This window comes from Uloborus diversus, chromosome 7, assembly GCF_026930045.1.
Source record: "Uloborus diversus isolate 005 chromosome 7, Udiv.v.3.1, whole genome shotgun sequence".
NCBI lineage: Eukaryota > Metazoa > Arthropoda > Arachnida > Araneae > Uloboridae > Uloborus > Uloborus diversus.
This window is the reverse complement of record NC_072737.1, coordinates 121,977,829-121,992,644: the sequence shown is the minus strand read 5'-3', so window position 1 is coordinate 121,992,644 and position 14,816 is coordinate 121,977,829. Positions and strand designations below refer to the sequence as shown.

The 14,816-nt window shown below is 33.3% G+C and overlaps 1 protein-coding gene across 1 annotated transcript in view; it reads right to left on the bottom strand.

Moving 5' to 3' along the window:
- LOC129226862 (nitric oxide synthase, inducible-like) overlaps nucleotides 1-14,816 on the bottom strand; it is a 57,824-nt gene that overhangs the window by 17,958 nt on the left and 25,050 nt on the right. The window contains exons 5-9 of the mRNA XM_054861492.1: nucleotides 11,586-11,900; nucleotides 10,242-10,343; nucleotides 8,618-8,889; nucleotides 7,795-7,939; nucleotides 6,268-6,372 (exon numbers count right to left, since the gene is read on the bottom strand). Of these exons, the coding sequence (XP_054717467.1) occupies nucleotides 6,268-6,372; nucleotides 7,795-7,939; nucleotides 8,618-8,889; nucleotides 10,242-10,343; nucleotides 11,586-11,900 (939 nt within the window). The remainder of the gene's footprint in view (nucleotides 1-6,267; nucleotides 6,373-7,794; nucleotides 7,940-8,617; nucleotides 8,890-10,241; nucleotides 10,344-11,585; nucleotides 11,901-14,816) is intronic.

The window sequence follows — 14,816 nt, the reverse complement described above, 5'->3', positions numbered from 1 at the left end:
TATGATGGTTCTTTCATCGTTCACGTAAAACGACCTAAGACCGAAATTTTTGGGTGGAGTATCTGAATTATTTTCAGGATACAGATGTAAGGCATATAAAAGGAACAAGAGAAAGATGCATTTTAGAGAAAATGGTTTTTGCTTCCAAAGAACTGGCTCAGTTTCCTCCGAAACGCAGATAAGAAGACAGAGTTGTTTTCCATGATTGCACCAGCTATATCATCTTGTGTTTGCTTTTAATGATGTGATGGTGATTTTCATTGAATAAGACATCTCTAGTGCCATAAAATCATGAGGAAGCTGATTTCATGATCCTCGTACATGTTTTGCAAGCTGCAAAAAGAGGACACATGAGCATATTCGTCAGAGCTGATGAGAACGAAGCTGTCATTTTAAGCATATCATACTTCTATCAGCTGTTCAAAAAGGGGATAAAAAATGGGGGCTGGAAAACATTTTCGACTTATAGGGTCTGGTGGGGGAAAGTGGTCAATGGGGTAAAGTGGTCATAATTCAAATAAATCTCTATAGCTTGGAAATTAATGTTCGAATAAATGTGAAAATTTTATTTTAGTGTAGTGCATTTATAAACTATATTTTGAATACAAAATTTTACAACTGGCAAAATTTTATTTGGTAAAAAAAATATTTTGTGTAAATATGAAAATTCTTAAAATCTAAACACCTTTTTTAACTTCCTTGGGAAATTTTGTTTGTTAGAATTATGAACAGATTGACTGCACAGGAAGCTTCCTACATGTCTCAAGAACTCTTACTCATCAGTAGTTAGCTGAATCTATTTTGAATAATTTGTTAGAACAATTTAAGTAAGATGGGGTAAAGTGGTCATAATATTAGGCTTAACGAATATTGTTCTTCTAAAGTCACTAAATCTTTAAGTTTAAGGCAGATGTAAATTAAATATTAATTTCACTTAATATGTATTGTTTTTACAATAAACAGGGTTAAATATACGAGTATATGCGTATGTATACGCAAATACACGTGTAAGGCACGTATATATAGGTATTCACATAAATGCACCAATAAACACGTATTTGGGTATCTGCAAGTATTTTTTATCTATACAGATATACATTCGACTATACACATATATTCCCGCTTATATACTCGTATATATACGAACAATTATATACTCAGGGAGACACGTATATACGCGTACGTACTCGAGTAGACACTTGCATATAAGCATATGATATATATGTATACAGGGTGAGTCTAAACTCTTGGTCAAATTATTAAAAGGTGTTAGACGGGAGGATAAGAAGCAAGAATCATAAGAAACATCCAGAATCAAACTCAAGTCTGATGCGCTACATGCACGCAAAGCCAGAAACTGATGGATGCAAAACATGTCACAAATTTATTACACAGAGACAATTTTACACAACATTTTAGGTTTTAAGAAAATTTTAAAGTTATTGATGAAATTTGCGGCAGCTGTAATACATGCATCGCAATCACTCTGTTGCAATTACGAGACTTTTGAAAAACTTTCATCAGTCGCTGCACCTTCGTTGCGATGCGTGTATTAGAACTACTACAGGCCGTAACTTTTAACAACTGCTCTAAATATGTCTTAAAAACTAAAATGTCGGGTGAAATCATCTTTGTGTAACAAATTTGTGACCTGTTTTGCTAACGTCAGTTTCTGATCTTTTGTGCATGTAGCGCGTCAGCGACCATAAGTTCCTTATGATTCTTTGCTTCTTATCCTCCCCTTTCACACCACTTAGATTTTGCAAAAAATCTTGGATTCATTCTGTAAGCATACATGTATATTAGCGGATATACTCGTGGATATACGTGGATACATGTACTGGTGTATACACGTAAATGCACGTATATACGTATAACAGGTATAGAATCGTGTTTACACGTAAACATACGAATATACTCGTACTTTCATATATATTTACGTGAATAGACACGTACAAACACGCACTGGATATATCCACGAATTAACTCGTGTATACTCGTATAAGTATGTATGTACACTTTTATATGCGCGTATGCGTCGACTGTACACGTATATACTCAGGTATGCACGCATATACTCGAGATACAAGCGCAAAACACGCATATGATGTTCTTTTCTACGCTTTACTCGCATATACACGTGATACGCATATACTCGTGTAGACACGTATACACTCCTATAGATAATCACGTATACATGCGTGAGTATATACGTGTATACACTCGTGTATACACGTATATACTTGAGTAGGCATGTGCATGCATCTGATGTATACATGTATCTATTCATATATGAACATGTTTACTCATGTCTACACGACACGTATAGTAGACTCGTGTATACCCGTATATACTCGTACATATACTTGTAACTATAAAAATAACCGAAATATACAAAAATTAGGGTTATTTGTAACGGTTTTGCAGTTTTTTTAAACTATGACCACTTTATCCCATGCTATGACCACTTTCCCCCATCCCATGGGGTAAAGTGGTCATAAATACAAAGGGAAATGAAAGTGTTATAAAACTACTTAAATTCAATATTTTTTTCCTGAAATGCAATGTACCGTGTTCTTTAATAATACAATGTAAAATAACAAAAAAAAAAGTTGAAGTGTTTAAAGAATTTATTGTTTTTATAATCCACTTAAGTTGAAAACCTACGATTTTATGACCACTTTACCCCACCAGACCCTACTAGTCCAAGACTTAGCGTACAAATTCGGTTAGCAAAAATCAGTTATTCCAGGAGAGTTCACTCATTCCCAGTGGAACTCTCATGAACACGACTTCTTCTTTTTTTTTTTTTTCGCAGGTCGGGGAAAAGTGACGATGTGGAAAAGAAAGAAAAACTGTCCTGATGTTATTGGTGCATTTTCATACTTATCGGAACCTTTAAAAAAAATGTATACTTGATAAAAAAAATTCAAACATCTTAGAGATTCATCAATATTTCCTACTACTCGTCTGATCTAACTTGCCGTCCGTAAATGAAGCTAGAAAATGTAATTCCACCAGCGAACGTTGATCAATGATTAACTTACCAACCACAGCTGAAGCCATAAGGTAACTTATTTAGTGCTTATCAAGGTGGACATCAGTGGGGCAGTATGTCTAAAAATTCAACCTTAACTTTAATTCATGATTGGAGTTTTACAGTAACTGATGAAAAGCACGTTCTTATTTAAAGAATAAATACCTTTGTGCTGAGAATTAAAAAGTCAGTAATCCAACGTTATTAAGCACAAAACTTGCAAATGATTGCAGACACGTGTTTCGGTGTTACAAGGAACACCTTTTTCAATGCAAAGAAGTGTGAGCTTTTGGATGAAAAGTCATCCGAGAAAAGATCTCGGATGAGCTTTTCTCGGATGACTTTTCATCCAAAAGCTCACACTTCTTTGCATTGAAAAAGGTGTTCCTTGTAACACCGAAACACGTGTCTGCAATCATTTGCAAGTTTTGTGCTTAATAACGTTGGATTACTGACTTTTCACGTTCTTATTTGTTTGAGTTTGCCCGAAGTTTCAAGTGCTTTTTGAAGCGAATTTACATTATGCAAGTGTAAAAAAAAAACTGCTCTCAAATAACTTGTGGGAGCGGACTTATCTGTTCACGGAAGTGTAAATAGTGCAATGGAAAATCTATTTATCTGTGTAAATTACTTGTAAATTCAAGTGTTTTAAATTACCTTCTATATAATCATTGTATGCACTATCACTGATTCAGATTTGTATTGCAATTTAGTTGTAGTTTTTGAAGCATTGGTTACATTTCGATAAATACCAATTTTATTAATAGTAACAATATTGCTAGCTTTATTAACATGGCAGTAAACTTCTTATTGCAGAAATTAATTCTTTCTTCCTCTTACATCGTTTAAAACATAGAACAAACGCTTCAAATCATCTAATGAGAAAAATTTTGAAATTTGTTTTAAAGCGTTTAATAATGCATTTTGAGGTTGTCCGTGAACCCCCCCCCCCCTCATTTTAAGTGCACATATGACTTGTAAAACTGCAGAATGTGAGTGAAACTTCCAAAAAATTGCGTACTTCATTTCAAAGTGTTTTAAGGTTTTTTTTTTTTTCTTTGTCGCCGATAATGAAAATTGATTTCGTTTTAACAAATCAAAGTGTTGTATTCATTCTTAAACAACAATACAAATGTTTGTTTCAAGTTTTGAAAAATTACTAGCTTTGCTTTTTATTTTTAATTTCTAGTTTTATTTTTAGTTTTGTAATTAATTTTATCAGTAAGCTTTAAAACATATGTTCGGATTGTCTGATGTTTCGGGTTTCTGGGTTTCGGATTACTGGGTTTTACTGTAAGTGAATTGATTTTCCGTAACACAGTGCTTCAAAATGCGTTAAAAAAATATTTCTCAAACGACTCTTCAAGAAATGTTAAGAACTTTGTTTAATTAAAGTTTTATTTCAAAAAATCAAGTTTTTAAAATTAATTTTAAAATTAGGAGGTTTAAAGACATTTTGATGACTTTTTTTTACGCTTTAGTAAGTATAATAGAATTCCCAAAAGAAGATGCAGTGGGTATTTTTCAAAAAATAAAAAAGAAAAGTAGTTTTGGATTTTTAACCAAAAATGGCTGCCAGGGAGGTTTTGGGGCAGGGGTATTTTGAAATGTCTCCTCTTCCAAAAATGTTTGCTAGTACATTGTCTACATGTATGCCAAGTTTCATGATTTTATCACAAAATGCAGTTTCCGGCTATATTTTCTACCATTGCCCCTCTACAATTATATTCTGTAAATATTGTTTTCTTACACTAAAATGCATATAGCATGAAGTTTTCCACAAAAAGATGATTTTTCTTTTTAGCTAAGGAGTAATTTTAAAAAAATCTGTTGCAATAATTTACCGTTCATGCTCTCACAAGATAAACAGATTTCAAGATAAATAGTCAAAATTATACAGTACAGTGTCACTTATGCTAAATAACGATATTTAATTTATTTTTTCTCCTATATTTCTTAACTCTAACCTACTTCTCTTGGGAAAAAAATAACCTACAAACACACATTTAAAAGTTTCAACAAAATATTCAACTGGTAAAACTAAATTTTACATAAAAAAAAATGAGCATGATTTTAGATAAGAGAAATTTGTTCACTTATGAATGCGAGACAAAGCTTGTTGGCCTGTGTACTTGTTCCTACAATAACTTGGGAGATAATAATCCAAAACAATTTTTTTTATACCTTGCAATTAGAATGGCAAACACTCATTTTATAAGTAAGGATTTAAGCCCTTTGTGCACAAACCATTATGGAGTGAAACCAGCGTTGTACAACGTTGAGGGAAAAAAAATAAATTGCTACGGGATTGCGAAAGCTACCTTACTTCTATAATAAAAAACAGCAAGTCTGTAGGAGAGAACTAAAAAAAGCGTTCAACCGTTTTCATGTTTCTCTGACATGCCATAAGCTAAAATGAGTTCACAGAAAAAAATCTTGTATAAAAAATTTAAATTAAAAAATAGAAGACAGAACTGAGGTTATCCATCCAAGATTTTTAGAATAATGAAACGTTCTGATTGAACCTGAGTGCTTCTTCAAAAGCTATTACGTGGTTTGAGAAACAGACACACAAAGAAAAAAATGATCGTCACATATCACCCATCTCATAACTCTTCTTTCAATAACTTTACTTGAATTTTCATTTCTATTTATCTATAGACATATTTTATGAAATACCACTAATCCTTATTTCAGACTTTTAGTGTTTGTATCTTTCTTTTTCTTTTGTTTTAATTTAAAACTAAAGTAGACTGAAAATATATTTTTTTCCAAATAAAAAATTGCACGACCCACAATTTTCCAAATAAATTTACTAGCAGTAACTTCAAATAACAAAGTGCAGCCAAGAAAATAATATTACACATTCACTGATGTAAGTTTAACAGAAAAGCAATAGCATTTACGAGAATTTAAAAAGCACCAATATCATGTTAAAAATGTAAATAGCATAGCATATTCCTGGTGACTTGTTCAGAAAGAATGTGAACACCTTTTAAATTAACGAGACAAAGGTTGAGAGACAAGGGGTAACTAATTGAAAATTTTAACTTTACTCTCTTCCGCAGTACAGGCTCGATATGTGACGATGAAGACGATTTTCTTTTACTATAATTGGGAAAAAAGTTGATGAGACTGAAAACAAAATTTCAATTATATATTCAAACGGCTTTACGTAATATACATCCCAACCTGAATCTTACACACAGGCAAAAAATATCTCATCTTACTTTGCCATTTTCTGGTGGTTCTCCGTTTCCGAAAGTACTAGCGATCACAACCAGAAAAATTTCAGAAGAGAGATCATTGCAATTATAATCTTCCATACAAAAGGTCTAAAAAATAAAAATGAATCAATATTTTTTCTTCATTTTCTACACTCCGGAAAAAAGAACAATAACGAAAAACCGCTTTTTTAGAGAGGTTTGTAGTCAAAAATTTTGACTTTTCTCAACATAATTGAAATTAATTTGCATAAAACAAATTTACTTTGAATTTGTTAATTTCTTTTACAATAAATTTTTGATGCAACTAACAACCTACTAGAGCAATATTTTAAAGTTTATATAGCTTCTGAAATACTTTCATAACGAAGTTCATATATTTCATAAAACTGGTAATATTTTTAAGTTTTAACATTTGCTAGAAAGAGATCCTGACATACGTCACGTAAAGAAAAAAATCCAAACGCTTCTTATTATTCAGCTAATTATATGATTACCAACACAAATAATGTGTCAATACAGTAACAAATAAGGTGTCAATAGAAACAAACATTTAAGCAATAGCTGCTTTGACAGCAACATAGAGTTGACATTTCTCATTGTGACAAATTTCAACAAAATTGATGACTTCTCCTGTAAAATTTAGGTTTGCCAAATTTCATTTTTTACAATATAAATAAACTCATCGGGTACTAATCAGTATTAATATCAAATTTGATTTTCCACCCTGTAAATGAATTCATTGGATACAAATTTGTCTACAGATCAAATTTGATTTTATACAACACAAACCAACTCATTGAGCACATCTTAATCTAAATACTAAAAATTACATGAAGAAACTCATTGAGCCCAAGATAATCTAAATACCAAATTTGACTTTCTACCGCATAAATAAACTCATCTAGCACAAATCTGTCGAAATACTGGCTTTGGCTGCAATCAGACTAAAAGGTTAATAGTAAGTATGCTTCAGAAAGGTCACTAAAGGTAACTCATTACAATCAAAACCAAAATTTTTAGATCAATTAAAGTGAATTCAACATAATACCAATATGTTTCCGCAGAAGATCAAGAGACAATACTCGTTATAATAAAGAGTCTTCATTAACTGTTTAAGAATACTGTAACTTTTATGAAGGTAATTATTTCCCCCAATATTACCATTTTAGACGTACTGCTTTAAAATAAATTATCGATCATCTCATTAAAAAAAACGAATGTTTTATGTAAAGAAAAAACGTATTTTAAATTGTGAGATTTTAAGAAAAGAATTAAATTTGAAAATGATTTTTAAAATACACACACATAAATACCAACAAAGATTTGACAAAAATCTTTTACAATATTAATTTATCCATTAACAATATATTTTTTAGAATCTTAGATTATTGTACTTAAATACCTTTTTAAAGTATACTACAAGGCACGTGCTTGTATTAAATAGTTTTCTAATAGTATTACATTACATTAAGTTTTATTTTTCTCAAGTATGAGACATGTATTTTTTACAGTAAAGAAATATGTATTTACCCTGGTATTAAAAGAAGATTGTAAAACCATCTCTATCCTCTTGGCAAAAGTTTTTGATTTTCCCGTTTCTGTGCCATAAAGGATGGTAGCTGTGATTCTGCCAACGCGAACTTTCGACATCATTTGCAAGCACAAATGCACCACCCTGTAAGAGGAATACAATACCAATTGTAAGTAAACATGAGATAAAATAGAAAAAGTAATGAATATTCTGCTCTATAGTTTTATCTTTTTCTAAACCAACTGTACTTTGAGTCATTACAAACGTGAAACAGTGACATCTTATTGAAAGTTTGAATGGTTTTCTTTAACTTAAAAATATTTGAGTAAAATTTACTATTCAGAATTTTAATGTAAGTGTCAATTTCCTTAGTAAATAAAAAGCTTATGCATTATTTTGTTTTTTAAGTTACAAAATAAATGTGAGACAAAGCATTCTAATTTATGTTTTTAACTCTCGTTGGTTATTGACATTTTTTCGATGTAGCCGCAGTGGATATTTTATCAAACGTTCGTAATTATGTTTCTATTTTAAAAATATAAAAGTAGCTACGCTTCTTCAATATACTTTTATTTAAGGAATATTTTTAAGCTGTGACGTTAAGATTAGGCATTATCCGTATTTTCCCCTGTAAAATAATATCAATATTTTTCTGCTATAAAATATTCGATTTTATAACCAACAGAGATTGTGTCCTTCCTCCCTCAAAAAAATAATACTACGTAGAAATAAAGGGGGCGGGTGAGAAGCACTGTGTAACAGACATTTTAGCTCCGAAAATAACCAAATAACCTCTGAAGACGTTTAGAGAAAAAAACTCACTTTGCGATAATCTTCAATGGGTATTTTACTTTCATTTCGCTCCTTTTAGGCCACTTGTAAGTAGTCCACGCCTTAGTTTGGTACTCATAGCTTGGCTTGAGATTATAACAAATCATTTCTTGGTGGAAGACAGGCGTAATGCTGCCACTGATTGGTGGTACAATCCACACCCAATCAGCCGGACAACCTCCACGAAGTTTCTGTTCCGTCTTCATATGTTGCATAAAAGTCTCAGCTGCAGTGTGATGATCCATAATTGTTACTTGCTTTTTCTAAATCGGGGAGGAAAATGAAAAACATTACTTTAAATGATGCAGTTGCAGGCATACTATTCCAGCTAGATGTCTGAAATGGATGATTTTAGTGATGATTCCAATAAGATGATTTGAAATCAGTAAATGTTCTTTTCTAAATTCCAGAAGTTTGATGCCCCTAATAATTCAAGTGCAATTACACTTTTGGCATTTTTTCACTCTTGAAAAACTTCCAATTTTTCGTTTGGCACAGAATAGCCTATTAAGGTTCTTGCGCCATTAAAACCAATAGAACCAACAGGTAAATTTTCATTTATTGTTTACAATTAAATACCAAGAGAGCAATACGTTTACAGAAACTTGAAATAGCAGTTACAATTTCAATGCTCCAAAATAAAAATAAAAATAATATTCATTTCACGGGGGGGGGGGGGATAATTAATACTGCTGAGTATGAATTTTCTTCGTATTTTTATAATTTGATATTTTTTTATTCGACCTCAATGAAGTGACCCCTCTCTTAAATGATGACGCAAAAGATGGTTGCTTAGAAGATGTTTCTAAGTAGTATACCTACTTTTTGAAATTAATAATTTCACTTGAATATGTTGTTGTTGTTGTTGTCTTGAACCAGCTAGACTGGAAATTGGGAATACACCGCTTCACTTTTTCAACTGTACGGTAATTTGGTGGGAAGTTCAACTTCCACAATACATTCATGCCATAAGTACCCGTTTATAGGGTAGGCAATCATTCGCAGCATTACAACGCATTCATACAAAGGAAGGACCAGAGAGCGAAAGTACACCCGTGCCCGAGCCGAGATTTGACCCCATTGACCTCCTCTGTCCACTAAACAAAGTAGGCGGCTCACTTGAATATAATTTCACAATATAGCAAGATGATACGAACGTGTAAAATTATGCTGCTGTAAGTTAATCAGGAAACATTTTAAATGAACATACGCTCAGAAATAATGCAATGATTATAAATGAGACAGTGAGAAGCAAAGGAAGGTTAGTGGGAAAATTTAAAATTTAACGATAACCAGTACACATGGCAGGGGAACTTCTCCTCTGTCTTGGGGCAAGAGATGGTACTAGTAGCCCTGGTAGTTGCTGCTATACAGTATGATTTAGAAAAAAAATTTCAATGAAAGCCTACCTAGGATGTTATCTTTAAACACGTTTTACTCAAAATTTGAAAATGTCCACTTACATCCCTTTACTTCTCACTGCCTCAAATGTTAAGGGTATCAACGTTAACTGTACAAAAAATGAATGCTGAACGCATTAGCATAAATTCTACGAAAAACTAATATTGGGTATCCTGCGCGACACAATATTTAGTACGAAAAAAAATAACTTTACCTGAAATGAGTAAAGAACTGCTTTAGTGACTTCCACTACTACTGTATCTTTCCAAAGAGACAACGGTGATGCCGTATCTAAGTTCATTTTTTCAGCAACCTCCTGAGGAAACAAAACATATTAGAATAATACTTTTGCGATTTTTTTTAAAGATTTTATTGCTTTAAAAGATAAATCAAACCGAATAATCATTATTTTTTTTATTTAAATGAACCGTAATTTCTACAAAAATGACGCGAAAAAATTATTAATACACTTCACTCATAAAGTTAGAGAAAAAATTAAACAATCGCTTTCTTATTTAACCAATTGAGAACTAGATGCAAAATATCATTACAAATCGTATGGCCGTGTTTTGGAGTTAGAAGAAGCCTCATTTTCTACGAATGGGTTGTGAGCTTTTGTATGAGACGTTTCTAAAGGTTCACGTTTTTGCATAGAGAAAGGTTTCGTGTAACTGCGAACCACGTGTATTCATATTTAATTCTATCTTTTGCATATAAAAATGATTTTTTTTTTTTTTTTGCTTAATACTTCAGCTTAATTTTAACCCTTTTACTTCTTAATCACATCTAATTTAAAGTTTTCATCTTGTAGGTGGCACTGTTTTAGTCAACTTTGGCATTAGTTATTTTCTTGTGAATACTTAAAGCACGTTTTATTGGAACGAACCAAAGTTAACAGCAGCTCTATTTAATGCTAACCTCCCACTTCTGATTTCTTGATTTTAAAAGTCGTTCTCTTAAAATGTGTGGTAATTTGGAGGAAAAATTAGCGACCTTGCCGGATCCCTTTCGTGACTATTGTCAAACCACCTAGCATGTAATCTAGGCTTTTTATGCAATGTTAGCATGTAATATTTAAACTTCGCGTTGATTACAGAGACTCCGAGAAAACTTTACACTGAAGCAAGAGCAACGCCTACAATCGGAGCCCGCCGGATGAATACTGATAAGAGGAACATTAATGCAAGTTAAAACTAACAGAACTAAGCAAGCAAATCAAAACTATCAAAAGCTTTTAGTTTTTGGTCTGTTTTATGTACCATGAGAATTCCTACAAATACGTTATAATTTATCTTTGTCACTGTTGTTGTAAGTTTTGAAGAATGTAATGCAACACTAATCACCCTTGATGGTTATCTACCTATCAATGTTCATGCTATTTCCAATTGTGGAATTGTTCTTTGATGAACTGTTTTCATGCAAATAATTTTGACCCATTGGTAAAATTCCACATTTCCAAAATGTTGTATGTGTTATTTAGAAAACTAATAAACTTTATGAAAAGAAGTAAAATATTTACCATCGTTTTCATTACTTTCTTATAAAAAAAAGTACCAACCTTTGTGATGTTGTATCTTTGAGGGTCACAGAGATTCCTAGCTCCAATTTCTGTTACCATGTACCATCCATTGAAAGGGGTAGCTGTAAAAGCGATTCCTCCCACATCCAACATCATGTCTGCCACAGCTGGCAAAGCATACCACTTTAGTTCGAGATCCTTAAACCAGGAATAATTTGGATGCTCAATTTGAACCATGAGAACCAACTCTTCGGGAATTTCGTAAAATCTAGGCTCTTCATTTGGGGCTGAAACAACCCATGGAAGTAGATCAAATCTGCCTCCTTTACCTTTCCATCCTAACCTGTTACATACCTAAAATTGAATGCATATTTAAAGCTTTAGAAGTACCTGATCTGATGTTATACAACAGATTTTGGTACCTACAGCAGTAAAATATTTTCCAAAAGATTTTGCTAAAGTTATATTATATAGTTGCTTGATTGCAATAGCTTTAAAATAGGCAGATATTGCATCAAATTTTGTTTTACAGAAATTTGTTCTATATTTTCTCTTTATTATTTTTTTTTTCATTTATGCAATATATTATTAATTTCACTCACGTGATTAATTTTATTTTTTGAGGGAAAGTATCTTAAAAGTTTATTTTTTTGCACATAAAGTTCTGGTACAGTATTTATCTCTTTTCTTCAGTTGTTGAATGATAAGTATTGCTTGCAAAGTCCATCCTTTTTTGCCACTTTTTTTTTCAAACTGTAAACACATATTTTTGATTTACTAAGTATGATATAGTTGCAAGCTGTGTAGAATTATTGAGTTTTGTTTTAAAGATAATTATTTTTCGTTAATTTATTCAACTTGATTTGAAAATATATGCGATAAATATTTAAAAGTGCAGAACACTGAGGCTGCTTTATCAAATTTATTATACATTTAGTGCAACACAATTATTAGAGAATTTGCAGTTCCCTTTTACAAGATACACCCTGTTTGTGAAAATTGCAACACCATGAAAGAAGCATCATAATTGAATGAAATTTAATACACAGTTGAGTGGTAATGGTAAAGATAAATGATTACATTTTCAAACCAAACAAACAATAAAAAGAGATAGAAATTAGTATTTTTTGTGGCCGCCACGCGCCGCAATACGAGATGCTACATGACTCGACATGGAGCGGAACAAAGTTTGAATATCTGCCTGAGGAAGAGTATTCCATATGGCTTGTATGCGCAACAAAAGTTCCGTCTGTCGAAGCAACAGGACGAGGATCACGAGCGAGACGCCGTCCAACGAAATCACGCACATGTTCAATCGGTGACATATCCGGGGAATATGCAGGTCAAGGAAGAAGCTGTACCTGCTACGAATCAGTAAGATTTGACAGTCCTGGCGACATGTGGACGGGCATTATTCTGCTGGAATACAGCCCCTGGCAATCCTTGCAGGAAAGGAATAGCTTGGGGCTGTAAAACTTCGTTTATGTATCGAGTACTGTTCAAATTGCCCACAATTCGTAACAATTGTGATCGTCCATGATATGCTATGGTACCCCAGACAATAACTCCGGGTTCACTGTGGCGTTCAATATTGCACTCCGGAATGTGCCGTTCGCCGGCATAGCGCCTGACACGAATTCGGCCATCATGGTGCCACAAATTGAACGGGATTCGTCAGAAAAGACGACCTGCTGCCAATCAGCACGCCAGCTCCTATGCACATTGGCCCATTGTAGCCGCAGGCGGCGATGGTTTTGCGTGAGCGGAATCCTGATTAAAGTAATCCTTGCGCGCAGCTCACGCTGCAGTAGACGTCTCCGAATTGATGAAGCACACAATGAAACACCTGTAGCTGTTAACCACTGTGCTGCTAGTTTTCTAGAAGAATCTGTGCGGTTCGTCAGCGCCATACGCACCAGGTTTCTGTCATCGCGAACTGACGTCACATTTCGGGATCCACTCCCGGATTTCCAAGCTGTCCGACCGTCGTCCATCCACTGCTTCCAAACACGCATGATTGTGCTGCTGTTACGCTGCACACGAGCGGCTACTGCACGATAAGACAATCCAGCTTCACGAAGGCCGACGATTCTGCCCCGTTCAAACTTCGAAACTTGCTTAAATTTCGCTTTCTTTCGTCGAAAAGGCATAGTAAAGATTCAGTTAACGTTTACTCTAGCATATAACTACCGAGAATCATACACGCCTCGCTACAGCCGTCTATTTATACTCGGTTCGATCCGCCGTTCAGAGGGCGCTGCTCAGCATACGCATGCTCTACCGGTCTGCAATTCTAATCATCTGCTTAACATGCCCTACCTTACATTTCCTGCAATTTTCAGCTCACTCGCGTAAGTCCTTCGTGATGATGCAATTTTCACACACAGGAGTGTATTTTCGGGATAATCTCATAATTTATAAATATTCAGCACCAAGAAAGAACAAAAGAAAATCAGTCGTTATTGGCGAAAATTTGCGATAGAAATTCCAATTGCCATTGCAACTTCTTAATCATGTTAATTTTCATCATTTTTGCAACATAAATCGGGTTTCCTTCAAAATACCTTTTTCAAACAGAAAAAACTCTCGCGAAGTTATGTGAAATAGAATATTTAGGAATATAACCGCATAAACTATACAGGGAGTTCAGTTTCAACCTGCAAAAACCTCTATTTTCACAACCGTTAGTCCTAGATGCATACTTCCAATTGCAATAATGTTCAAAATCAGATGCAGAGTTAAGGTATTGAAAGTTCGAAGCTAAATAAAAATGAATCAAAAAATACAAAAGTTAACTTTTTATGCAAGCCCTAGGTCCCTTAACTTATATTTAGGGAAATTATTTCCATTGAAAGATATTACTAACACAAAAAATTTGACATTTGTGCGACCGAAATTAAAGGAGATATTTGAGTTCACTTCACACAAGGTTGGAAACATCATTTTTGTTTTTTGTAGGACCAAAAAGAAGATGAGATTAGAACTTATCGCCCTTTCTGAAGAATGACAGGTTGTCGAAGTAAAATATTTATATTTTTCATCGCTATTCAAAGATACATGCAAATGTTATGCCATGTTACGCGAAAACACACTACAAAGCCGCAATCAATTTGAAAAACTACACTCTATGCACACATATAATTTTAAACCCCATTTAATTTTAAAATTAAATGGAAAAAATATAGCAGTTAACAAACTGCAATAGTTTTCTTCCAGAATTTTATTGAGGGCGAGTGTTAAGAGGTGTGTGTCACAAAACGCTGCGTTTCA